The sequence below is a fragment of the Anoplopoma fimbria genome, chromosome 1 (genome assembly GCF_027596085.1).
Source record: "Anoplopoma fimbria isolate UVic2021 breed Golden Eagle Sablefish chromosome 1, Afim_UVic_2022, whole genome shotgun sequence".
NCBI lineage: Eukaryota > Metazoa > Chordata > Actinopteri > Perciformes > Anoplopomatidae > Anoplopoma > Anoplopoma fimbria.
Window position 1 is genome coordinate 6,291,132 of NC_072449.1, and position 25,210 is coordinate 6,316,341.

Genomic DNA, 25,210 nt, shown 5'->3' on the forward strand with positions numbered 1-25,210 from the left:
CCTGCAGCAGCACCCAAGGCTGGATGAATAAGTTTCATAGAAAGCTTGCTGAGCAAAGCGTGAAATTTGAAAGTTACTTATGTCACACCAGCAGCTCCTCCTGAAGACAATACCCATTGTGCATCGGACATTTTATGCATAATATGTACACAGTATACATGTGCTAAAATACAGCACAATGCTTCCATTTCTTAATAATAATCCACTTGAAGACTTATGAAGCAAAGGTTAAAGGTGATTCATTTCTTTCTTTGATTATTCCTTATGAGCAATGTTACTTTCATCTTTAAAAAACAAAGCAGGCAGGGAAAATCGTATCACGCCAAATAAAACAGCAACACACAAACAACGAATGAGAGGGAAGCAGATTAGAATGTATTAACAATATTTATTCACTACAAGTTCCAGTGTTATTTTTCCTATTTCATTTCAACCCAACAGTAAGAACAAGATGTATTTTTTATACATATTTACAGATTGGCTTAACTATTGGCAATATATCACAAGTCATTATTTATCTATATACACAACCCATATATCACCATGTGTACCACACGCCAACCTATGGCCAAGGTAGAAGATGATAGATGTTTAATTAAATTGGGTTAAAGCCTCAGTAGTTTTCTACCGAGTGTGCTCTCTTTCCTCCATTGCTCCTGCAAACAAAGGGCAGAGTTAGTAAAATAATCTCAGTTTAGCTTTTCCAGACAGTAATTTTTTCTCTGTGAAAAACAGAGCCAGAGATGTTAGAAGAAAAGTTCTCCTTTAATGTTGTCGGCCAGTGCTCAGGGCAGGGACACCAGGAGAGATGGTGAGTGAAATCTACACATGATTTTATTATGAAATCCCTGTCAGACAAAAAGGCTGGGAGGTATTAATTAACCTTTGATCAGTTGACCTCATTAAGCCTTACTGTATTCATGAAATAATGTGTGTGTATATGAGAGTTTTAGGTGGGATTCACCAAAGTACTGTAGCTGTGTCACACCGTAGACAGCCTTGAGACAGGAAAAGAAAGAAAAAAACACGTTGGATAAATGTGTAATAATACTGAGCAGGCGTATAGCAGACCGGGGTCAAATGTACAAAGATGAACAAACATATTTGTGATTGAACTGGACTGGTACATGTTGAAGTGACTGACAGAATAGTGAATAAATAAAAAATGCAGATAATAAACTACAAGCATCTATATTATGACTTCCAGGCAAAAAAAGGAGAATTTCAGGATCCAGGTCTGAGTAAACATCAGACCTACATCACGGACAACAAACTATGATGGAAAGCCAGTGTTGACTGGTACTCAGCAGGTCTATTTTGTGACTCCATAAATGTGTGAATTACAGTAAAGGATGACAGCAATAAAACAAAAGTACCTCACCTTGGCTCGTATTTATTGCTCATATTATCCAAGTATTTGTTGGGAGCATTTGTTGGGAGCATTTGTTGGGAGCATTTGTTAATTTATGTTTCCAGTCTAAAATATTGACTGCAAATCCTCCCAGTTATTTGTTCGAATGTATTAATTAATAAAAGTATTTGAGTGTAATATAACCATTACTTTGAACCGGCATGAAAACATAAATAAATGTAATAGTCCCCCCCATAAAAATGTGTGACTAAAGTCAGTTTAGTCAACTGGACTAAATAATATAAATGAAAAATGTTCCCATCATAAATCATGTGTTAAAGCTTGAGCATGTTTTGTAATGTTAGCACATAAATTTGTCTCGGTATATATTTATGAGCCAAAAAAGCACATTCAATCAAATCTCATTATCAAACGCAAAGATGAATTGCTTTGAAGAACAAAACACACTTTCCAATATTGCATGTCAAACAGAAAACAAATTGCTGCATTAAATATTGCATCATAGCTACAACAAATTATTAGTACTGTGCATTGAGGCAATGCACAATAAGAAACGAGGATTGAGAAATTTGGGAACACTGTAACAGTTCTTTAACAGACCGGTGAGATTTGGTTAAAATATAAATACAGTAGGTCAGAAACACAGTGGAACTTTCTACCATATACAGAAGAGGTGTCTATTATTTATAGTCATCATATGGCCGTTCATGTTAAACCATACTGTATTTACCTCAGAACTTGTAATGACATGGCAATACTTATTAGAAATATGAAAACTTAAAAAAAACAACATCCCTTCATTGAAACCAATAACACTGACTATCAAACCCAGCCTGTTGTCTACCAAGAACCATTTTAAAATTAAGACACATGAGTTGCAGAATATGTATCAGTCGGACATGTCATGTATTTTCTTTGACAATCTAGCCTACTTTTGTAGTTAAATATGTACAGTAGAAAACGATAGGTGTATATATAAATATATATATACACACACATCTGTCTCCTTATAAAGCATTTATGAAATAAGACATCCTTTCATCCATGTCTTCTCAAAGCAGCACTGATGTTACATGAACCAAATTAGGACAACAGTAAGGATGAACACAGCAGAGACTACGACAATATCCATCTGCAGGTTCAAGTCTAAATCTTGGGGGCAGTAGCTTTCCTATGTGGAAATCCAGTTATGTTATTGTGCTTGATTCTTGAAATATCACAAATATTTTGTGAGTGCAGAAAATGTTTGATATATGAAGTATGAGTAAAGCATGTCATTGGTAAGTTATTGTTCATAAGACAGCAGTTTTGATATAAAATTGCTTTGAAAAGTGCTAAAACGTAATTGAAATGTTTGCTTTTAATGAAGTAAAGTATATCATGTGATGTATTAAATAAGAATACCCAATAAAACCCCTCTCCCTAAGCTTCTAAGGCCATTTCACCCGACATCATTTCATTCCAACTCTTCCAGCCTTTAGGTTACTCCCTTCAGACGTTGCAACATTCACTATTTCAATGCGTATTCCTCATCATCTCTGAAAAGAAATTATTAGAAATAATATGGATTTAATTTGTTATCCTAAAACAAGAGACATGCATTTTATGTGGGAATCCGAGCTTCCTTCTCTCTGACCATGCAGTATAGACACACTTAGATGACAATGCCTTGAGTCCAAAAACAAAAAGCCCACGACCATCACAATGATCCAGCCTTGAAAAAAGATTTTGGGGATCCAGGTCTGCAGGAATTTCACGACATCTTTGTAAAATCATCCAAGTGACTGAAAAATAGTTCCCACCACATGGGCCAGCATAATCCCTCCAATAAATGGATGATCAGATTCCATGTAGTGCTTGTCTACCTAATGAAGGGTCCCATACATTAAGGAATTGGCATTAAATGAACTCTGCACTGTTAAATCCCGGTTTGTTTTTAGATAAAGAGGTCAAGACAAGACACAGTTGTAAAGGGTGGCGAGCTGCTTCAGCCCATATTCGGTCTGTTTTTCATCAGCGGGTTTCAAAAACGTCAAAAACAAACACTCATTTAGTCTTGTTTTTCAAAGCTAAGAGTTTACCAAATGGGATTTCACACCAGAGAGCCTGCTCTGCTCTGGGCGGGCACCATGACCGGCACCGCCCCCATCCGCTCCAGCGTGGCCTGGCTCACCGCGTAGGAGTGCGTGTGCTGCCCGTGTGCGGACGTCACCACAGGTTTGAGGCTCACAGAGCCGTTGCTGCGCACCATGGCTGGAGGGGAAGGGGCGGAGTTCGTGGTGACCACCAGAGTCTTGGGCGGCGGCAGCGTGTGGCTGCCATTGGCAAACGATGTCGTCATTGTTGCCGTGGTTGGCTGCGCGTGGCGGGACAGCGGAGCTGAGCCTGGTGCTGTGGACACTGTACTGTGGCCGTGTCCCGCGTTCTGGGCCTGTCCGTGACCATGTGCACCGTGAGCAGCGGTGGAAAAGGTCTGGCGAGTGTCTCCATTGTAGCGCGTGTAGGAGTTGGTGTCGTAGTTGGGTTTGGGGTTATGCCAGTAGCGGCTGTTGTAGGTGTTGGTGGACGTCAGCGTGTCGTTCTCTGAGGATGAGGCGTCCGCATGGAAAGCCTTCACCGATGATGACCTCTTGGGAGGAAGGTCATCTTCTCTGTTCAGAGGACACAAGTGAAAGTTGTGAGCATGTCAGTGAAATAAGGAATGATCAGAAAGATAGGAAATTAGTTTGTCTTTAAATATTTAGCAAAAATTCCTGTATTGGTGCAAATAATAAAATAAAATAACTCCTCCATGCAGTCAATAGTGAGAAACGTAGTATTACTCATTAATTCATTTTTGCCCTTAGATCTTTTCTGGACTCTGTTACTGGACACATGTACAAATAATGCATAGCAACAAAAGTGCCAAAAAAAAATAAAAATAAATGTCAATTATATGTATTTAATTTAAAAAAAATTAATAAAAAAAAAAAAATAAAAATATATATATATATACTTCCAGTAAATACAAAGTGAATGTCTTTAAATTAAGATGACAAAAACACTGCTTTTAAGCTGCAGTTTAATAAATCCTTCATGCAGAGTCATTTTGGGTAAATGAGTTACGCTCCAGATAAATCTGGCTGAGATAAAAGATATACATTGTGATTTGTTGTTAGGAAAAGCAGAGCCGTCAGGATGGAAATTGAATACCAGATTAATCCCAAAATGAAGCAGACGTTATCAGCTAAAGCTTTCGATATCTGAACTATGAATTATCTTCGAAATGATTCATGGAGTGATTGATGGGAGAAATTGCAGCCCATTTAATCAACTGCCAGAGCTTCACAGACTGTTTGAACAGACAAATTAGCCTGTGATGATGGGAACATTTGCTGTCAGGAGATAAAATTAAGCTGAATTCTTAAAGCTGAAAACTTTAAATCCAATTAACTTTTTTAGATAATTCTTTGTGATTGCCGTGCTGACACATTAATCGTTCTACAGTAGGAAATAAAATACAAAGCTGCTGCTGCATCTTATCGCCTTTTGAAATTGAGCAGAGAGGCTAAAAATCTGGAATACATTTGCAAGTAAACATTTCCTCTTTGAGACAACATATCCAATAATCTTCTGTTGTCTGTTGTCTTTATGCACTGGAGACTAACAGCGTTTGGTTGCTGCTGATCAAAGCCACAAATCAAAGCCAAACCTGATCTCATTGGGGATCTCCTCCTCGTCGTATTTGTTCTTGTTCTTCCAGTAGAAGAGCGTGACCACCACTAACAAGGAACAGATGATGACAGCTAGGACTCCAGTAGCGATGGTGCCCGCTATCAGACCCACGCTTTGAGGCTGGGCTGCAGGACGGAGAGAAAGGAGGAGTAATGATTAACAGTGAATTCAGTCTTAAGTCATCCAGGATCAGCCTCAGTTTAAGAGACAGCTAGATGGATAACAGAAAAGTTATCAAAATGCATTCTCTTATTATGCACCTTTAAACACTTAAAATACAATTTCAGGACCTAATGGGAAGTGTTGCCCGACTAATATGAGCTGTTTGAAAGCTGCCATTTGTCCACTATTTCATTTGTGATGGGGTGCTAATGCAACAGTAAATTACTCCAAGTTCCTTTGGTGGACAACAACTTCATTATGCCCTCTACTCTAAATATTTCCTATGTTAAGGAAAGATTAGAAACTGAGATGATGAATTTAAATCCAGCACTGATTTGAATATGTGAGGGAATCCACAGTGCCTTAAAGTATGACTTCCTGATGCACTGAACTGCCCATTACTATCTATATGTGCAATTGATATGTTATCAGTTCTTCCAAATAATATTAAAGTAAAATAAGAAAGATCAGTGCAACAGAATAGTTTTCAGTAACACTTATTCTTTCCGAGCATTTGCATCTGCACCATGTTGGCAGTGACTGAAGCCCACTGTTGTCTCAGACAGACAGACTCAGCACTCTGCTGTCTGTCTGCTTGTATTCCTGACACTGAGCGTCATCCTGTCACACACTGTCAGATGGAAAGTGAGACACCATGTCACCATGTTACAGTCCTTCCTGTCAAGCTATCCAAACCGTCTGACCCCGTCTGATCCCAACCGACTCTGTCTTTCTCTCTGATTGGGCGCAGGCCTGCTGCTATCAGCGAGATGTTCTGCTCTTGTCATTTGTTTGGTTGTATTGTTGGTTGCTTGTGTTTCTGTCTGTCTGTCTGACAAGTGTCACTCATGGGGAAGACTTTTAACTTCCCGTATGTCAGAGTTTGGGTGAGGACAAGTCTTTTCAATCTATAAATGTGCATCCCCCTAACAAACACAGCCTCGTCTCAGCTAGTCTATATACGACAATAACAGTGTCACATGGATCCAGCAGAAGTGTGCTTGAGTGTACTCACGTGCTGAGACCTGCAGGTTGAGCAGACAGGTGCTCTTGCCAATGGCATTGCTGGAGGTACACTGGTAGAGTCCTGAGGTGCTGGTGCTGATGTTTCTCAGTGTTACAGTGCCCTGCATCTGGTCTGATGGACACACACACACACAGTCACATAGTAATTAAAGTGACTAAAATACAAACACATGCTGAGGCACACACAAACAAATGACCCAATGCATGTCAACAAACATTTACATTTAGAGTGCAATGAGAGTTAATTTGAGATAAGTTAAATGGAAAACGTGCAAAAAGATGAAATTGTGCATGTTTATAGTATGAAAAATACATTCAACTGAACTACTTATATCTACCAGTAGGAGGTGCTATAGAACTTTAATACAAAGTGTTCAAGGGGAGTATGCTATACAGTAAAAACATAAAGCTGTAGATTAATTTATTTCACGAATGATGAATGGGTTGAGTCGTGAGTTTATAATCATATAGCTGTACACTACTGGATCCATTAAAAAGGTCTCTGCAGTTGTAGGAAGTAAGCCAGATTGTCACCTGTTCTCTTGACAGTGACATGAAAATGTCACAGCTGTCTGTGTGAAACTAAACACACAGAGACAAGACTGACATTGACGAATCCAGGATCTCATTTCAGTATGAATCATGTGCAAAAAAACAAAAGAAGGCAGACTAAAAACCACTTGTTAAACCAGGTGGAGATGCATCCTAAATGAAGCGTAGACAGATTGAATGAGTTTATTTTGGTGTTCGTTTTAAGTTTTACAATACAATATTAAGAAATCTCTTTTGAGAATGTTTTCCTTGTATACCTTATATTGTAACATTTCATTAAACTTTCTCTCAAATAGTTGAGATTTAATTGCTACATTTAATTTACAGGGTTAAAAATAATGTAAACAGCATACGATAAGTGTTATGCAACTACATTACATTACATTACATTACAGTCATTTAGCAGACGCTTTTATCCAAAGCGACTTACAGGAAGTGTATTCAACATAGGTATTCAAGAGAACTACTAGTCACCAGAAGTCATAAGTGCATCTCCTTTCTTAAACAAGCATCTTAAAGCATAAACCAGAGCAAAAGTATAGTGCAGAGGCAAATTACTACGAAAACAATAATTGCAACAGACTAATACGAATATAATAAGTGCTACAAACTACTATGAATAGGATAAGTGCAGTAAACGAATACGAATTCAATAAGTGCAGCGAACTGATACGAATACAGTAAGTGCAACAACTAATACGAATGCAATAAGTGCTACGAGGAAGGCTCAGGGTAGTACTTCTTGAAGAGGTGAGTTTTCAGCCTGCGCCGAAAGATGGGCAGCGACTCTGCTGTCCTGACGTCAGTGGGGAGAATAGAACTACGAGAATAGCTCCCAATTGGTTAGTTTGGTTAAGTATTTTTACCATCATAGCTGCATTTTTTGTGTGATACTGTTCAGCCTCTTAGCCAGACTGCATCATCATCTAATAAATGCTGACCATTTACATGTATTCAACCACACTGGATTTGCAGTTATGATTCAGTTTCAGTCATCTCACAGTGTCTACATTATTTGTCTATCTATCTGTGTATGAGCTTTATTGTTTTGGCAATCTTCCATCTCCAATTGATGTTACATTTTGTATATTACCCTTTTAATGATCAGTAGTGTACAGACAAAGAAAGAAAATTGTGATGAAGATTATTTAACTGTAAGTCGCTTTGGATAAAAGCGTCTGCTAAATGACTGTAATGTAATGTAATGTAATGTAATGTAATGGCACAGCCGGAAAGGGGAGTCCACGACAGCAGTGCTCTCTGATGCTGAAAACTAAACACACCTCAGATTAAACTGCTCCATTCTGAGAGTAGTTGATTGGATTTTAGGTCAAAGTTTAGCTACATTTGAAGGAGCATGGCAAAAGAGATTATTCGCACTGGTCCAATCGAAAAAAAACTGTGTCAGAGTCAGTATTCAGCATGAGAGAGAGTGAGCACAAAAAGAGAAACAAACATATTCCTGACACACTCATTCACAGGGTTTGGAACACTCCATCCATCCTTTATCACCCCACAGCAGGATCAGTGGTGGGGGGTTTTGGCCTTGGGTGGGCAGTAGTTTGGGCCTGGCACATGACAGGTGGCAGTGATGGTGGGATTGTTGCTGAGGCTGAGCCAAGCTATGTGAGATTTACCAGCGAAGGTGGGGCAAAAGGGAACTCCGACGGCCAGGTGGTTTGTAATACCTTGCATGGCGTTGTGCGGCAGCTTGGGCAGCGCGTCCAGCTTCTCCCAGGAGTAGGACGGCGTGGGGATACCTTCATCTGAGCTGCAGATCATCATGATGTCACTGCCCACATCCAGCGTGCCCTGGATTCGACATGCTGGCACCGAGGGGGGAACTGGCAGATGGAGAGAGTGGGTGGTGTCGTGTTAACCTCTTTACAATTCAAATCTTATGTTTTTCTAATTGCAGAGGAAATTTCTTATTCAAAAAAAGCTGAAGACTCATTTCAGCAGTGCTTGTATGCTGCTTTACTGCAAATTGTCTCGAAATTATTGAAAAGATTCTTCTGGTTACTTTAAAACTAGAGTTTGAACTTCTATAATTGTCATTATCACCATTTCTTTTTGATTTTCAATCATATTTAGAGCTCTATAACTGGCAGGAAATAATGCCCACAAAGTTAAAGGCAAAACCAAAAAGGTTTCAGACAATAAAATAATAAATATCAGAAGAAAGCAGGTTAAAAAACTGTAGTTCTTGCAAACTCAAAATGAGATTATATCTTGTTTTTTTCTCTACAAGGACTCAGTTAATGAAGTGAATGAAGCATTTTTACATTTTGTTGTATAGAGACAGCTTTAACACTGCTGTCTTCTTATATAAAAAAACTGCTCGTCTTATTCTTTGAAATATATATATAAAAAAAAAAAAATTCTGCCGTGACGTGTGGTTAGTTACCCAACACGGTGAGCCCAATGACGCCAATGTTGCGCCCCCCTCTGTCTGGGAGGTTGTTGACCAGGCACTGGTAGGTCCCAGTGTCGGACAGCTGGGTGTTGTTGATGAAGATGGAGGCACTTGTACTTGGCATGGTGGCCACGAAGCCCACACGGCCATTGAGGTGGTTGGCGAGGCTGAACACCTGGCCGCCCTGGTAAATGATCACCTGGATTGGGACGCCATGGGGAGGGGATGGTAGAGAGACATAGAAGGTTATGGATGTATAAAAGGATAGAGGGATGAGGGGGATAGGTAAATAGGGAAGTAAATGGAAAAGGGTGGAAGGCAGAAAGAGATAATGGTGGAAAAGAGGTCAGAGAAAAAATGTGAGGGGAAAGAAAAAATAAATAATTATTGAGAATTAGCAATTAGGAGAAAAATCTGATACTAAAATGTAGCAGATGATGTACAAGTTTTATAGTAATTATTTAACTCAATCAAGTATTTCACTCTGAGGGGCTGGATACTTTATGAATGTGATTCCTGGACATTTACTCTATTGCATGTTACAGATATCTCTCACTAGAGGGAGACCTAGTTCCACTAAGAGGCTCAAAGCCCGCTTGACAGTGAACAGTGGAAGTTAAGGAGTGAGCAGACTTTTTTTTTTTATGTCCTGAGAAACAAACAAACAGAAAGAGAAAAAATATATTTTATTTGTAAGTGGTTGTTTCTAGCTCACTGGGTAGATTCCAGGGTACATACTAAAAGTATGCTTTCATGGTACTATAAGGCTCTTCAGATAAAAGCATCCACTAAATGGATATGCATAATTGAAAACATTTTAACTGGGAAACATATAAACTGCAATCTGATGAATCAAACAGGACGATATCTGCAAAAAGAATCCAATCCAGCAAGATATTAAACCAAAATGTAGGCCTACATCACTAATCTTTGAGAATAATCACAATGAGAACACACTTGTAGGAATGAATACCCGCCCTTGGATTGAGGTAAGCTTGTCTCAGGTCCAAATTAAAGAGCAATGGACGGATCAATTTGGTCAAAAGCTTCCCTCAGGCCTCCAATTCTGGCTGAGCAGCTCGTTTGTGAGGCCGAGCCAGATGCAAAACAGCTCTCACCCCTCAGCTGGGCCCACACAAAAGATGAAGAGGACACACATTCAAACACATGGCATGTGCACACAAGTCTGATCCACACACACGTACGCGCACCAGCTCACACACAAGACACACGCACACACGTACACACATGGCATGGTGGGGAATCAGAGGGGCTATTCAGTTTGGTGAAAAGAGCCCTCATTGAACTGTTCAAAGACCCAGTCAGGGAAACAACCGGCACCAGTGTGTGTGTGCGTGCGTGCATATGAATGTGTGTGTGAGTGATAGTTCTGATGAAAGTGCATGGGTGTGTATGTGACTGTGCTCTCCACCGCTGCTTAACGGTTGTAAATTGCGCGGCTGCAATTTCCTGAGTGCAGTACACTCGCTTTGTCCTCTTATGTGCAGATGAATAGGCAGCTCCTCAGCTGTGATGAGAGCCTGCAACTGCATCTTCTGTGTGTGTGTGTGTGTGTGTGTGTGTGTGTGTGTGTGTGTGTGTGTGTGTGTGTGTGTGTGTGTGTGTGTGTGTGTGTGTGTGTGTGTGTGTGTGTGTGTGTGTTTCAGTGTGTGCGGCGTGTTTTTGAGTTTGCATGCAAGTGTGTGTGATGCTTGTTCTGTCTCAGACTGTTTTTCAGTGTATAACTGTGTGGTTTCACTTATATTTTGTCTGTCCACTTTCAACTGTAAAATATTTTTTTATTTTCTCCCATTTTCTGTCTGTCTGTCTGTCTGTCTGTCTGTCTGTCTGTCTGTCTGTCTCTGCCTACCTCTGTTACCGTCTCTAGCAGAAGGCCCCGGTATGACCTGGCTCTACACTCCTGGTGACCTGACAATATAATCTGCATGCTCAGTGAAAGTGATCCAATCAATAGGCCTTACACGCAACACATACTGAGCGTGTTTGTGTGTGTGTGCATGAGTAAGCAGAGGATTAAAGCAGGCCCTAAACTCTGTTGCACCTTACACCTGTCGCTGATTTCTTTTAAAGTAACTGTGGGTTTTAGAGGATAAAAAGGAAACAAAAAGGATTCAATCAAGGTAGCAATACCATCCTACAAAAAAAATTATATTCTGTGTATTTTCCAGCTTTAAACATGTCATATTCCATCCATTACATTACATTACATTACAGTCATTTAGCAGACGCTTTTATCCAAAGCGACTTACAGTCAGTAGTATATTACATATCATTCACCCATTCACACACTGATGACAGGCTACCATGCAAGGTGCCACCATCAGACTCTAACTAACATTCATCATCCAGTCCACACCGATGGCAAGCCTTCGGGAGCAACTTGGGGTTAAGTGTCTTGCCCAAGGACACATCGACTGCCGAAGCCGGGTATCGAACCACCGACCCTCTGATTGGAGAACTACCTTGCTCTCCATCCACTTTCTTGAATGTATATCTCCGGCCACTGTATATATGTGTGTGTGTGTATAAATCACCTCATCCTCTCGCATGGCCTGGTTGGCTTTGTAGCTGTGCGCGGGGAGAAAAGAGGTCATGGCTGCCACTCAGATGGCGGAGGGCCCTTAGAACTCTAGCTGGACTAGCTGGACGTCCTACTGCTGGCCCTAGTGGAAAAACTCTGCTACATCCTTTCTCTCCTAAAACCCTTCACACACACATACACCGCAAGCATTGACTCACATTCTAACTGAGCCTCTTTATCTTGCTCTACAATCCAGCCTGATCCACAGGTGGATGCACACAGTAAACCTTCATATATTATCTGGCACTGTGTCAGTTTCACAACCATAGCCTACTTCTGCCCGACCCTGGGGACCCTTTTGGCCCCAGAGATGAGGGACACAGCCACTGGCCCAATAAAGCCTGAATAAACCTCTAAACCCAGCCTCCTGTCAATTTTCTGACTGTAAGAAGCTACCGTTATCTGTTCTTAACAATATGGGCCCAGATCCATTTCACTCTCTCAAACTGCTGGTTTTTGCATGATTTAGCCCATAAACTACATACATATAATTGGCATATATTTTGTAATAAACATTTTGTGTTGTAACGTACCAGAGTGTTGTAACGTACCAGACCCCATGTATTCTTTCATACCACAGGCCCATAGTGGTCATTATACTTTTCCTGACCCCCCATATACCTTGTCCTTTATCACAGTGTCCAAGCAGAAATGCAAAGAAACCTTACGTGTTACCTCTCTGTAAATACATATTATGTCTCTGTAAAGCGCAAGCCTTACTCATCGTTCAAGTAGAGGAAAACAAAAGATGGCCCTCTTGGTCATCTTCTGAAGACGCTGCTTGGTACAGGTTCTACTTACCTCCTATCTGATCAAATTGTTTGCCAGTGTGTTGAATTAAAAACACGCTCACTGTTGGTCAAGTAAGGTGAAGTCTATTTGTGTAGCCCAGCATCGCGTCTCAATGGGCTTTTCAGGTTTACATTAGCAATAGTTTCCAATGCAAACTATGAAAGAAGACAAGGGGGAAAAAAACCTTAGGAGTGGAAATTCAAAGAGAAATTCTATCTTGAAAGACAGGTGGGGTTAGAAAAGGAGTAAGAGAAGTTTACAAAAAACTAAGAGTGTTAAAACAGTTATTTCAGAATGCAATAATGGGGGTAAAGTTAATTGCTCCATTGATAACGAAGTAATGCCCAATGAAGCAGCCTACAGTATGTCTATGAATAAGTCTGATATCAGCTCTTTATGTTGTTCAATAGGCCAAGGAGGTCCAGGCTCAGGTGAATGGTACAAGAGTCAGCTGTCCAGAAACTTTGCATTATTTTGCAATGTTGTCAAAGGATACAGTGTGACCCAAAAGATGAAAAAACATGCAAAGGATATTTGAGCATTACATAAAACATGCCCTTACAAGCAGTGACTTTTCACATTGGCACTACCATGCAGTGCCTTCTGCACTTAAAAAACGATTTAATTCTGTGATGGATAAACTTTCTTGTGCAAGCTGCAAGTGCCTGAACGGTAGATCAATGCACGTACTGTAAGCTTACAGAACAAAGTCAATGAGAGATCAGCCACATTTGATCCTGGAGTTTAAGGTGTGCATTGTTAAGGGTGTCAGTGATGTAGATTTGGCATTGATCAGGTTGGGTTAGTGATCTGTGTCCTTCAACTAAGTCCTCATATCAGCAGGAATTCAAATGCTCAAGTGTCTTAAGAAGGACACTTAAAACCCCGCTGGTGGAAATGACTGTACTGTCGCTGACTCTGCATACTGATGTCCCTGGATGAAGGCAAGCAAAAAATAAAAAAACAATTTCCTCCCCGCAAATCGATAAAAGATATCACATTAGAGTATATGAGACAGTGTGTTGAAGCTAAGTGTTTGAGTTGTCACATGACCCTCTCCTCAGCCTCTCCACAGGGAGGAGTTACAGCCCCAGACAAACAACACGCCGTCGTCGGCTTTGTATGAAATGTTTGGTTTGTTTGACGTGTCCTGCAAAAATGGATTAGGCGGGATGGAAGGGAGGCAGCAAGGAGGTAAAAAGGTCATATTTGAGAGTACGTGTAAGCAGCGTCTATTTGATCTATCCTTTGGCAGATTGTTAGTTTCAGATAAGGATCAGAATCTGATCATTTAAAATACTGTGACAGATGTTCTCAATTACAGATTAACATCATTTCTGCACCGCAGATTCTCTATGACCTCAATTTCACCAGAGCCTCATTTCACCAAACATGCACAATTTTTGCACCCTATGAGTTAGAAAAATAAAAAAAACAGCTCCCTTTCCAGGAATTGATGAAAACACTGTTAATCCATTTTTTTTCCCCCCAGACTGAAAATCATTTAGAAACGATACAATGACACTGCAAAAAGTTTATCAGTTATGGAGTCCTGGACGAAACATTCTCTCTTCCTCTAGAAGTAAAGAGTGAATATGTAGGAAAATTGGATTTCAAAAGATTTCAGGCACTGACAACATAAAACTGCCAGGCTCACCACGATGAAGAGATGCCTCCAGAGTGATAAATCATCTATTTTAATGATTTCAACTACAAAATAAGTTTCAGGAATCAGTCTCACAGGTGCTGCGAGGGGAGAGTGAACCTGGAGCTTTTATTAGAGCATAAATAACACAAACAGTTTAGAGAGGATAAATAACAGCTCAGAAACATAAAACCAATGTTTAGTGTTTGTCTGTGTGTGTGTGTGTGTGTGTGTGTGTGTGTGTGTGTGTGTGTGTGTGTGTGTGTGTGTGTGTGTGTGTGTGTGTGTGTGTGTGTCTGGATTATCTCACACCTAGAAGCCCAGAGCGAAGAGGTCAGGACATTTGATCACAACAATGGCATGATAGACGGATTACATCACAGGAAACAATGAATGAACATTATGCACCCAAACACCCAAACACACACTCCTATGAGCTCCATGCCTACATGTTGTAATCTGGAGCTCAGTTTGTCAGATGCTCAGAGTAAACAAACAGGACTGCGACTTCAACCAGGCTGAAGTCTGATAAACCACAGAAACACAGTCAAAACATGGATTTATTACAAGATAACAGTAAAGTTTCAGTTTCATAATATGAACGCTCCTTCTCTCTTGATCACCTCTGTGTGACTCCTCTCTCTCGCTTGCTCTCTTTCTCTCACTGTCTTTCTCTGTTGTTGAGCTGGTTAAATTACATTTTAATGTTAAAATTGAATTAAATAATTGAATAGATGTTTACCCTGGGCAACCTGCGCCTAACCCTGGCTGTGATGAGGTTTTGAGAGATGTGATCTCACAGAAATACTTGAATTGACAGAGACATCTTGATAGTGCATTACGTGGTGGTAGATTGCAGTGTGTAGGTTAAGGTTTAGCTAACAACACCACTTAGTTAGGTTTATGAATAACTTCAAGGCTGGGCTTTAAATAAGTATGTGAACTATGTAAAACGTGCAAATACAGTATATCACCAGCATAACTTCACAATAACTCAATAATACTCTGCGACATGATCACCGGTTTGGACCATCAGCCTCAAGGTTACAAGTCCTGTAGATATTCACATTTATGTGTTCATTCATGTGTCGTCCACCACCACAAAGGATTCTATTTGATTTTCCACCGGCATTGTTTCCAAGGTGCGAACATAAGATTCTATGGCGCTGTTGAGAGATTGTGATCATTTCCCATATTTCTGTGAGTATGGACTGGACCCATGACACCATATCAGTTTGGACGGGGTATTATTGTAAAACACAGGGTGAAATCTTTAACAACGTGGCAAGTGAAAGCATCGAGCAGATATACAACATGATTAAACTGAGCTACAACAAACAGCCAAGTTGGCAACGTCAGAGAAGCCAGCACATCTCGTGCCGTTGCCCTCTAACAGCGCTGGAGAAGTTGCCTCGTCTCTTGCTATCTGAACATGGTGTTCAAATTTACAGCAGCGAGAGATCTGAGTGGTCCGAGTGCACTCACTAAAGTGCTAACGCAGGTTGTGAGGGTGTGCGAGTGTACAGAGTTCTGTTCAGTAATTCTTAATGGCTTTTAGCATTAACCGTAATCATTTATGACATTCTCTTCCTCTAAAATGACCTTGTACTGTCACCCGACGCAGCACTTTATTTCATCACTCATTTTTTTTTTAGACGGTTACCAAATTCACGTGCACAACCTGATCGGAGAACTGTAGTTCATACAGTATTTGTTTGTCCTTGTGTGTGACTGCATGGAGTCTGTTTGTCACTGTATGAATATATACATGTATTGTTCAACTTGCATCAATGCACGCTTTATAAAGCCCATCTACATGTACAGTGTCACATGTGTGACAATGCAGTGTGCAGGTACATGCGTGAGAACACAATGACAGTTATGCAACCTTCTCTGTGTATAGGATCCCATCATCACTCGCCTTGCATCTCAAAGTCACATGCATCTATCCACGAGTAAGTGCCTCTACGTGTTTATGTGACTGTTGTTTTGAGTTCCATAAGATCTTATTCACAGGTGTGCACATGGGGGCATTACTCTGTGATGTGTGCATTAATGGATGGATGGAAACATGCACGACAGTTTTCACACTTCTTTTGTGCAGTCTACAAGCATGTATATGTGCGAAGCCAGTAAATATATATAAGCCCTCCATGTGGATCTGCACTGCATTTGGACCAGCAGTCTGTCTGCCAGTTTGTGTGTGTGTGTGTGTGTGTGTGTGTGTGTGTGTGTGTGTGTGTGTGTGTGTGTGTGTGTGTGTGTGTGTGTGTGTGTATGTGACGGTGTTTGTGTGTGTGGTGAGAACAGCTGCGATATAGAGCCTGTCGTGGGTGTGAGGTAATTAGTGCAGAAGATGATTGTATTATTTGGACGGCCGACCAGCGCCGGGGTTCAAAGTGGAGGGAGGCAGGTGAGCTTGTACGGCCTGCAGCTGCATGTTAAACAACTCAAATGGAATCACAGAAGTCCCGCAAGGGGAGAGGGAGAGTGAGAGAGTGAGAGAGCGAGAGAGGGAGGAAGGAAGGGAAGGTGAGAAAAAAAAGAAAGCAGAGAGTAGTAAGCCAGGAAGCGACAATGGCGAGAAGCCAGTGGGACAAAATTCACAACAATAAGTCAAAAATCAGAAAATTTGCTTCCGAATGCTCTTTGCCATACAATTGATACATTGATTTTAAAGTAGAGAAGGGCTACATGACATTGCTGCCCTGCGGGATACTTAACTAAAAGGTAATAGATATCTAATCTATGGACACACCTTAGGTTTTCAACTACATCTATATTACTAATAAAGTAATTTGTCATAACTAATATCCTCCTAAAGGTGCGTTCAGATGCACCGGAAAGAGAGATTTTGTCTATTTGTGTTGTGAGAAAAATATGTAGTAGCACTCTGTATTTTGCACAAAAGGCCACTGCACATTTAGCATACACATGCCAATACATAACGTTAGCTTGGGTTTTCTTAAATCGGCATGCACGAGAGCAATAGCTTTAATGTAACTGCGCTGGATTTCCCAAAAGCACCAAACATTCTCTCTCTGTGCATTGTGCAAATTTCTCCCACAAAAAAAAATCAGTTCTCTTTGCGCTGTATCTGAGCACACCTTAATACGTATAAAGTCATGTGTACCTGCTTTGACTGTAAGGTTGACGTTGGGAAGCAGCACGGACATCCACATGATGCGGAAGGAGCAACGTTTCATTGGAAAATAAGTCACATGCATCTCAGTTGTACAGTATACATGTCAGTAAACGTTTACCCTCTTTTGCTGTTTAACACCTACATACATATCTCATCACAGTTAAACCCCAAATTGATTTTAGGAACTCTGTAACCCCCCCTTTTCATCCAGCAGTGGATGCTGGATTTTTTGCTAAAGATTCTCATGAGGAATGCTCTGTCACTGTGATTTAGTGGGTTCATCAGTGATGTTCCTCCGTACCTGCTCTGGCTGGTTGGCATTGGACAGTGGTATCACCATCCAGATGATGTTGAGGTTGTTGAGGGCAGCGCTGGTGGTGAAGGAGCAGGGCAGGACGGCTGCTTGGCCGCGGGCCACCTGGACGCTGCTCTGGGACACCGTCACATCCAGCGCCCGCACACACACTGCAGGAACAAAAGAGGCAGTGATCACACACTTGATACACAGTAAAGTGGAGCAAGAAGCAAACAAGTAAAACAAAAGAACCAACGGAGCAAAGCAGATATAAATGTAGATAATTATAAAATTATTATTATTATAAAAACAGATGCATCTTGAACAATCTTTCTTACAATATTGGTAATATTCTCTTTCTGCAGGCTATTGGTAGTAATGAGCAGAACCTCTGCCACGTACATGTGAATTTAAAGTATTTCAAAGAGAAATATAAGGTAATGTTTCATTTCTTTGTGCATCCCTTCTCCGCAGCCATTTAATCTAAATAGCAATACAAACATGATTTCTGAACCAAGCTCTTCTTTTGAAAGCAGCTAAACAAACATCTAGACCACACTGTGAAAGATGACATGAAATATGCAGCAGTTAAATGTGGAAACACGATAGGCTGTCTCTTGAGTTATTTATTTCCTAAAACAGCTTCTTGCAGCCTTTATGGGAACACGGCCTGTATCAATACATACTAAACGAACATGACAAGTGGGGATGGTAAAGGTTATTTCGGATACCATTTGCTGCTTTTGTTTGAGCAAATGCAGAATACAAACAACCATGATAGGTTGTTGTCTCATGCAACAAACTTAAAGCTGAGGTGCCGAGAGGCGGATTTCCTCATCTGGATTCAGCTGTCGGCCATAACAGACCCACAGAGACAAATATGTACGTACAGCATCCTATTTCTAGACCAGCTAAAGACATTAGGGCCTAAATTAAGTTAGATCTCCCTCGCAAGCATGTATCCATGTCCAAAAAGCCCCATGGGAAGTACTCTTATCTAAACATGGTGAGGTGGATGATGGCACTGATATGATTACAGATAAGTGATCATGTCCTGTGAATCATCCTTGTTAGTGATAATGTAAGATGATGATCTTGCCATAAGCCAATAGTAGAAACCACCAGCATGTCATTTGTGTGGTACGTAGGAGTCAAGCCAGATGTCAAGTGCTGGCAATGATCGATCAAACAGCAAAATAGAAATCTCACAACCCACCAAACATCCAGTTAGTCGTATTATTTCTAAGCCGCAAAATAAAATGGCATCTCCTATGAACTTCAGGCTTTAAGAGTCATTTCTGCTGAATTTGGGTTTTGGATATCACATCATATTCTAGCTGACAGACTGCCTGTTGCTCCCCATTCGGTGTGTCCGAAACCTGCAAGCTTCCTACGCTTTCCTTCTGCTGGCAGACACAACACGCCCCGCAGGCTCACTGCTGGCACAGCGGAGATAGGCAGCGCTCAAACCGCTCCGCTCAGTTGCGGTTCATAAGAAATATATCCATGAAAAAGACTCGCTATACATTATGCAAGAAATTTCACTTGGAATGTCCTTATGTATCATTTACAGCAGTACGACTCAGTTGCTTAAATAATAAGACTGTAAGCTGAGCAGAACTACGGTGTCTGCACTTTGTAAGTCACAATGCAGCCAATGAGCTCCCATTAGCCCTGATGACATTTATAATACAGGGCCATCATTATGAACATAATAAATATGTGGTCATCACTCTATTCGGATCTTCTTTAATCCTCTTTGTACCCAATGTTCACTTCCTGCACACAGTCAACCTTTGTCCTTATTGGAGTATTATCTGGAAAGAAGGGGAAGTTCACATAAAAGGTTACGACCCTAACGGAATAAGAGATTGTATTGGCAGCAGGAGATCAGTAAAATTGTTTTATTCTTATGGCCAGATATTAAATGTCCTGGATTTAGAGAGGGAGAAAGACAGAGGAAGATTGAAGAAAAGAAATAAAGAAAGAAAACGGGAGGTCCTAGAGGAGTGAAGATAGAAAGAGCGTCTTATCGTCCCTAAGCCTCCTCCAAGGCAGCAGTCTCTCAAGCCCACAACAGCTGGAGGGCTCATTTCAAAACACTAGATTAGGGAACCTCTGCGCACAGAGCCTGTAAGCTCCCACGACCAAAGAAGACGGACACACACTCAAAATCACAAACAAGCCCACAAACATACTGTACATACAGTGTGCACATATGTGCCCTCCAACAGAGAAACACACACATGACATACCACCCACTGCCATGCACACATTATTCAAACTCATCGGTGGATGTCATCGGTAACATGTATGGATGCCCTTCAGGGACACATCTAAGAGACAGAGACGGGAACGACTCGACAGCTCTCCGACCTAACTGCTCCGTTACTTGGCATTGCCTCATTATTGCACACTTCTGCCAAAGCTTTGTGCCAGCTCTTCAGCGCTATACTCTTGGAGCATGTCCGGTAGACAACTGCTCTTCCAGAATGAATACTTTAAAAGGGTTTGATATGTGAGGGATGAATGGGGAGCGTCTCGTTGTCAAACACAGCCACCAAGATGGAAAATGTATTCACTGCAGTATGATGTGTTTTGTGGTATTGTGGTACTGCAAAGAATATAGCTGTGCTGTCTTAATTACTATTCTAGTCATACAAGAACTGTACTGATTTCAGGAAACACTTTCAAAGACAGGCCACAGATTGAAACAGTAGCTGGTACTTTATTTTTTTCAGCCTTTTTTCTTCTATTTTTAAAATTGTCTTTGCCATTCTTGCCTGGGTCATCGTTATGTCTCCAGGCTGAGGTATGTGATATAAATAAGCTGTCAATCTCAATGGGTTTACCATACAAGACATTTTTCTGTCAACAAACATATTGATCCCTTCTGCTCTTTTTTTCCCCCTCCAGCACTCAGCAGGACCAAGACCAGCCTGACTGACAGGAAATAGCAAAAGACTAACCAGGCTAGCTCTACCTGATGTAGACCATCCACTGCCCAGTGTTATGTTATGTATATGTGATAGACAAGTGCGGCATTGTCACATTTACGTGGGCCCAGTCAAAGACTGACTTATTTCCAAAACAGTTTTATCCTTTTTTGACAAAAACTTTTGAATGACATGATTTAAATCTACAAATATATGTTGACTATAGCTGCTTTTTAAATCTTCACATATATATTTATATATATATTTATATATATATATATATATATATATATACACAAAATATCTACCAAATATCTACAAAAATATAAAGAATGAGGTTCGGCTTTGATTTCATGATAAGAAAAAAATTAGCTACTCCTGAAATAAATAGACCATGTCAATCATTATTTATAATGACAAATAAACACTTGCTCATAAGATTATTTATAATTATTATATGGGGATTTTTATTCTAAGTTTTTACCATCATTCTGTTAGCTTAGGATGACATTTTATTAAAAAGACTTACAAATGATGTTAACAGCCAAACTAATGGAAAGTGAATGAGGGAGGAATTAACAAAGATCAAACTAGTGAGGAGTAAGAGACAAGTGAGGAACAAAGTGGTTTGACGGGTGAGCAGAAAGTTTGATCGGTATTGGACAGGGGGAAAAAAAGTAAGACAGGGAGGTACAGAGAGAAAAAAGGGGAGGAGTGAACTTGAGAAGGATAGAATGAAGGAGGGAGGATGCTGCTGTTTCCAGAGAGGCCTAATTGATAAAGTCACCCCAGGCAGAGCTAGCAAGTGAAGGAGTGAAACAACAGCGTGGCTCCGTAAAAACAGCTCTCTCTCTCCTCATCCAGGAGCCAAGTGTCAAAACTGCTGTTGATTAATGCATGAGAAAACCATACACCTTACAGAGCATGTAATCTGTGTGTGTATGTGTGTGTGTGTGTGTGTGTGTGTGTGTGTGTGTGTGCGCTCACTCAGTCAAGCTAAGGTGCAGCTATGATGGGAAGGAGAACAAATGCAGGGTGAATACAACACTTCCACTCTCTCACTCACTCAAACACTCACTATCTCTCCCTCTATCTCTCTCACTCGCTCACACACCCGCACATGCACACGCACACGCACACACACACACACACAGCACTCACACACACAGACAACCCCTGCTTGGCAAGTAATTTGCATGCTGCGCTTTTATTCATGTAGCTCTTTTATTCATAGCCTCTACTTTTATTTCAGTTTCAAACAGATGCCCCTGATGCTGTGATGTGATGAGCCGCTGGCAGGGCTTCAGTGGGTGGGCCGGGACGCACACACACAAACAGAGACACACCTACACATACATACACCTGTTTAAGTGAGATGATTGATGATGGTGCTAAAAGTCGGACTAAAGAAAGGCACATCAATACACATGTAAAAGTGACATACAGTGAATGTCAAATACTTCCACCGTTTTTTAAGCTTAAACCTCATTTTTTTGTAACAAACCATTGTATTCACATTTTAAAAAAACAGAAAGCAACATTAACATTATGGCAGTCAGCCGGCTTCATGCGTGATAGCAACCTTTTTTGTCAGCTGTGTTGTCTCCGAGCGCGAGACCTCTTAAGAATTGAGATGAAAAGAGCAAGAGATCGAGCATAAAATCCTGCATATCCTGCTTCAGGCGTGACAGTTGGCCGCTCTGATCACATTTCATGTTTAATATGCATCCTCTTGCAATTTCTCTTTGGACTCAAGCGCCATTTGCGATTTGCTTTTGGTGCTTTAACCTCCACACAAGGAGTGAATCAACTGCGAGGAAAGAAATAAATAGCAAAAGCATGAAATTAAACGCAAGCATGACCACATCCACACGTGGATTCATGTGCAACGACACCTGTGCCCAAACACAGTGTCCCATTCTCTTACAGCATGAGACCCTGGAGCTTCATGATGAGCTGTGTTCATGTATGGCGGACCCTGTGATGTTGCGGCTGCCCGCGAGGCACCAGGGCGAACCAACAAGCGAGCAAACACATACGCCTGAAACTCAGGTGGTACGGTTGTGTACCCAGCTGCTCAGTGGCAACTCATCAAGCACCACGCTCAAAGCACTGCTGAGGTGATAAATAATGTCACAAACTCACTGGGTTTTCATAAAAGGAAGTGTAAAAAGGTCATTTTCAACACTTCAGTTGTTGTGCAAATGAAATAAACAAGATTCAAAGTGTTAATTGGTGAGTTTCAGATGTGTTGGTGGATGGAATGTTCTTGGTCCTAAGCTAGGCTAACAGGCAGCTAGCTGTGGCTTCATAATTAATGTACACACTTGTGAGTGGTATCAATCTTCTCAACTAATTCTCGACAAGAAAAAGAGGAAGTGTATTTTCCAGAATGTCAATCAATTCCTTTGAGCTTCTGATGCAGACTATGCTGCCCATCTACTTGCCAAGTTCTTGATTCTACATCTCATATAATCTTTTGAATAACCACTCAAACAACATTTGATAGTTATAACTCTATTACTAACATTGGATTTAGATAAGACCGTAAGAGGATGTAACATGTCAGTAAACAATCTAAGCCTTTAGGACAGGCCTGTTTGTAACCCTAGTCCATAGGGACCACATTATAAAAGGTCCTCATTCATATTCCACAAAGAAGCAAATGTTGGTCCTGTTTACTTTGCACAGAAACACTGCATGATCCAAAGCTGAAAATATCTTTTCAGTTTATGCCTGCATGCACTGTTAGTTCAAAGGTTGTGCATATCTACTGACTACAAACAAACAAAAAAAATGTTGGTGCGTTCATTGGGTGAGGGATTTTGGTGGGTCACAGGGAACTCAGATGATGTCAGCTTAACGTCTGTCAGAGGTTTTGCTCACATGACTTTTGCCCATTTAATCCCTCCTTTCCTTCAATTCCTTTCCTCTCCTCCCTTTTTCCCCTCCTCTGTCCTTCCGACAAACCCTCACCCAATGAAAGAGCCTTAAAAATCTCTTGCTCATCCTCCCCCCTCATCCCCTGCCCCGCCCCCGCTAGCTGACCTATTAGCCACCAGAGCCAACTCCCTAACAGGGCCCACTGACTAGCCTACATAGCTTAATACTCTCCTCTAAACGGTACGGAGTCTGACTAGCCCGGCTTACTGCGCTCCTGATGCATTACTACTATAAACACAAGACCTCATAGCACACATGCAAACAACAGCGTGGAGCATTGGTCACAGCCTCGCTGTCACATGAATGGAGCGTCTGTCACATTTGTATTTGAAGGGACTAAAGTTCACCATTATTTTTGGAATGTATTGCAAAGATAGAAGCACAACAGATGTTTCGAAGAAATTGTAAGTGAGAGAACATTTGTGGAATTGTGATGATAACCCACCAGATGTTTGTCAAATTCCACATGACAAGCGCCACACACTACTTAGTCTGGTCCCATGTTGTGCACAGACAAGCAGACATCACATGAGTAGCAGAACGTCCCCACTTACTCCTCGTGACACGGCTTGTCTGAGTCGCTGAAGCTGACTGCTGTAGGTTTGTGTCTGTTTCTCTGGTATCAGCGTACATGATCAGTCTACCATCCTGTTCTCAAAGTATTACAAGTTTTTAAAAAGAATCCATGAAAAATACACCACTTTAGTGGCATTTAGGGGTGCAACAATCTATATACTTCATATTTGTTTCAATATGATGTTGTGACATAGTTAGAAGTGTAATGAATTACAAATAAAATGGAGAGGTAAATATTACTTAAGAAATAAGGAATATTTCACTTTTTTAAATAACCATCTGAAGGCTGATTGCTTATGCAAATGGTAAATGGCAAAGACTTCCTGTGAACAAGCTAACGGGTGATCAACCAAACTAGTGTGCTCGTCTGTGTGCACTGAGCGAGCAGAAGGTTAAAGTAGGCCACTGCCCTCGTGCACAGATAAGCCCGGGCATTGGAAGACTACTGCTAAAGCAGCAAGCAGATGGCTCTGCACATGCAGCCCTGGACACATCTACACACACACATACACACACACACACTGCCCAAAAAACATCAAGTACCAACTTCAGTGGAGTACACTAATCGCAAATATACAGCTCTAATCAAAAACATCGCTCCCACGCTTGCTCATACAGCAAGAGAAAAACATGCTGTTTGCAAATTGCCAGCACACGTTGCTCGGCATGTTGTTTCAAATGACAGCTGAGGAACAAGACCTGGATTTCCCCAAAGAAACAGACTCTTCTCATGTCAGCCACCAGCCACCTTGTAGCCTTCATAGCGTCTCTGTGTGTAGTAACTCCATTCCCTGTCAGACTTGCATGTTTGGCAAACCTGACACAGTGTCTGCACGTAAATCTAACATCCTGGCAAGCATACTGATCTGCCAGTAAGATGACATGATTGGCATAGGGTTTTGTTTTGCTTTTTCTGGCAGCTGCCATCCTCAAGTCCCTTTTAAGTGGGTGACAACGGCCTGGTTCTGCCAAAGATATCCGAATGGAGCTGCAAAGTGTTTCTCCTGTCTGGTATGTAGGAACAGGTAGTAAAA

The 25,210-nt window shown here is 41.0% G+C and overlaps 1 protein-coding gene across 2 annotated transcripts in view; it reads right to left on the bottom strand.

The window, feature by feature from the left end:
* Positions 1–3,197: 3,197 nt before the first annotated feature.
* The window catches only part of igsf11 (immunoglobulin superfamily member 11), a 96,401-nt gene continuing 74,388 nt past the window's right edge, over positions 3,198–25,210 (bottom strand). For both annotated transcript variants that reach the window (XM_054602596.1, XM_054602589.1), the window contains exons 4-9: positions 17,728–17,891; positions 9,234–9,441; positions 8,515–8,670; positions 6,264–6,386; positions 5,064–5,211; positions 3,198–4,023 (exon numbers count right to left, since the gene is read on the bottom strand). In XM_054602596.1, coding sequence (XP_054458571.1) covers positions 3,465–4,023; positions 5,064–5,211; positions 6,264–6,386; positions 8,515–8,670; positions 9,234–9,441; positions 17,728–17,891 — 1,358 coding nt within the window. In that variant the 3' untranslated portion in view covers positions 3,198–3,464. The remainder of the gene's footprint in view (positions 4,024–5,063; positions 5,212–6,263; positions 6,387–8,514; positions 8,671–9,233; positions 9,442–17,727; positions 17,892–25,210) is intronic.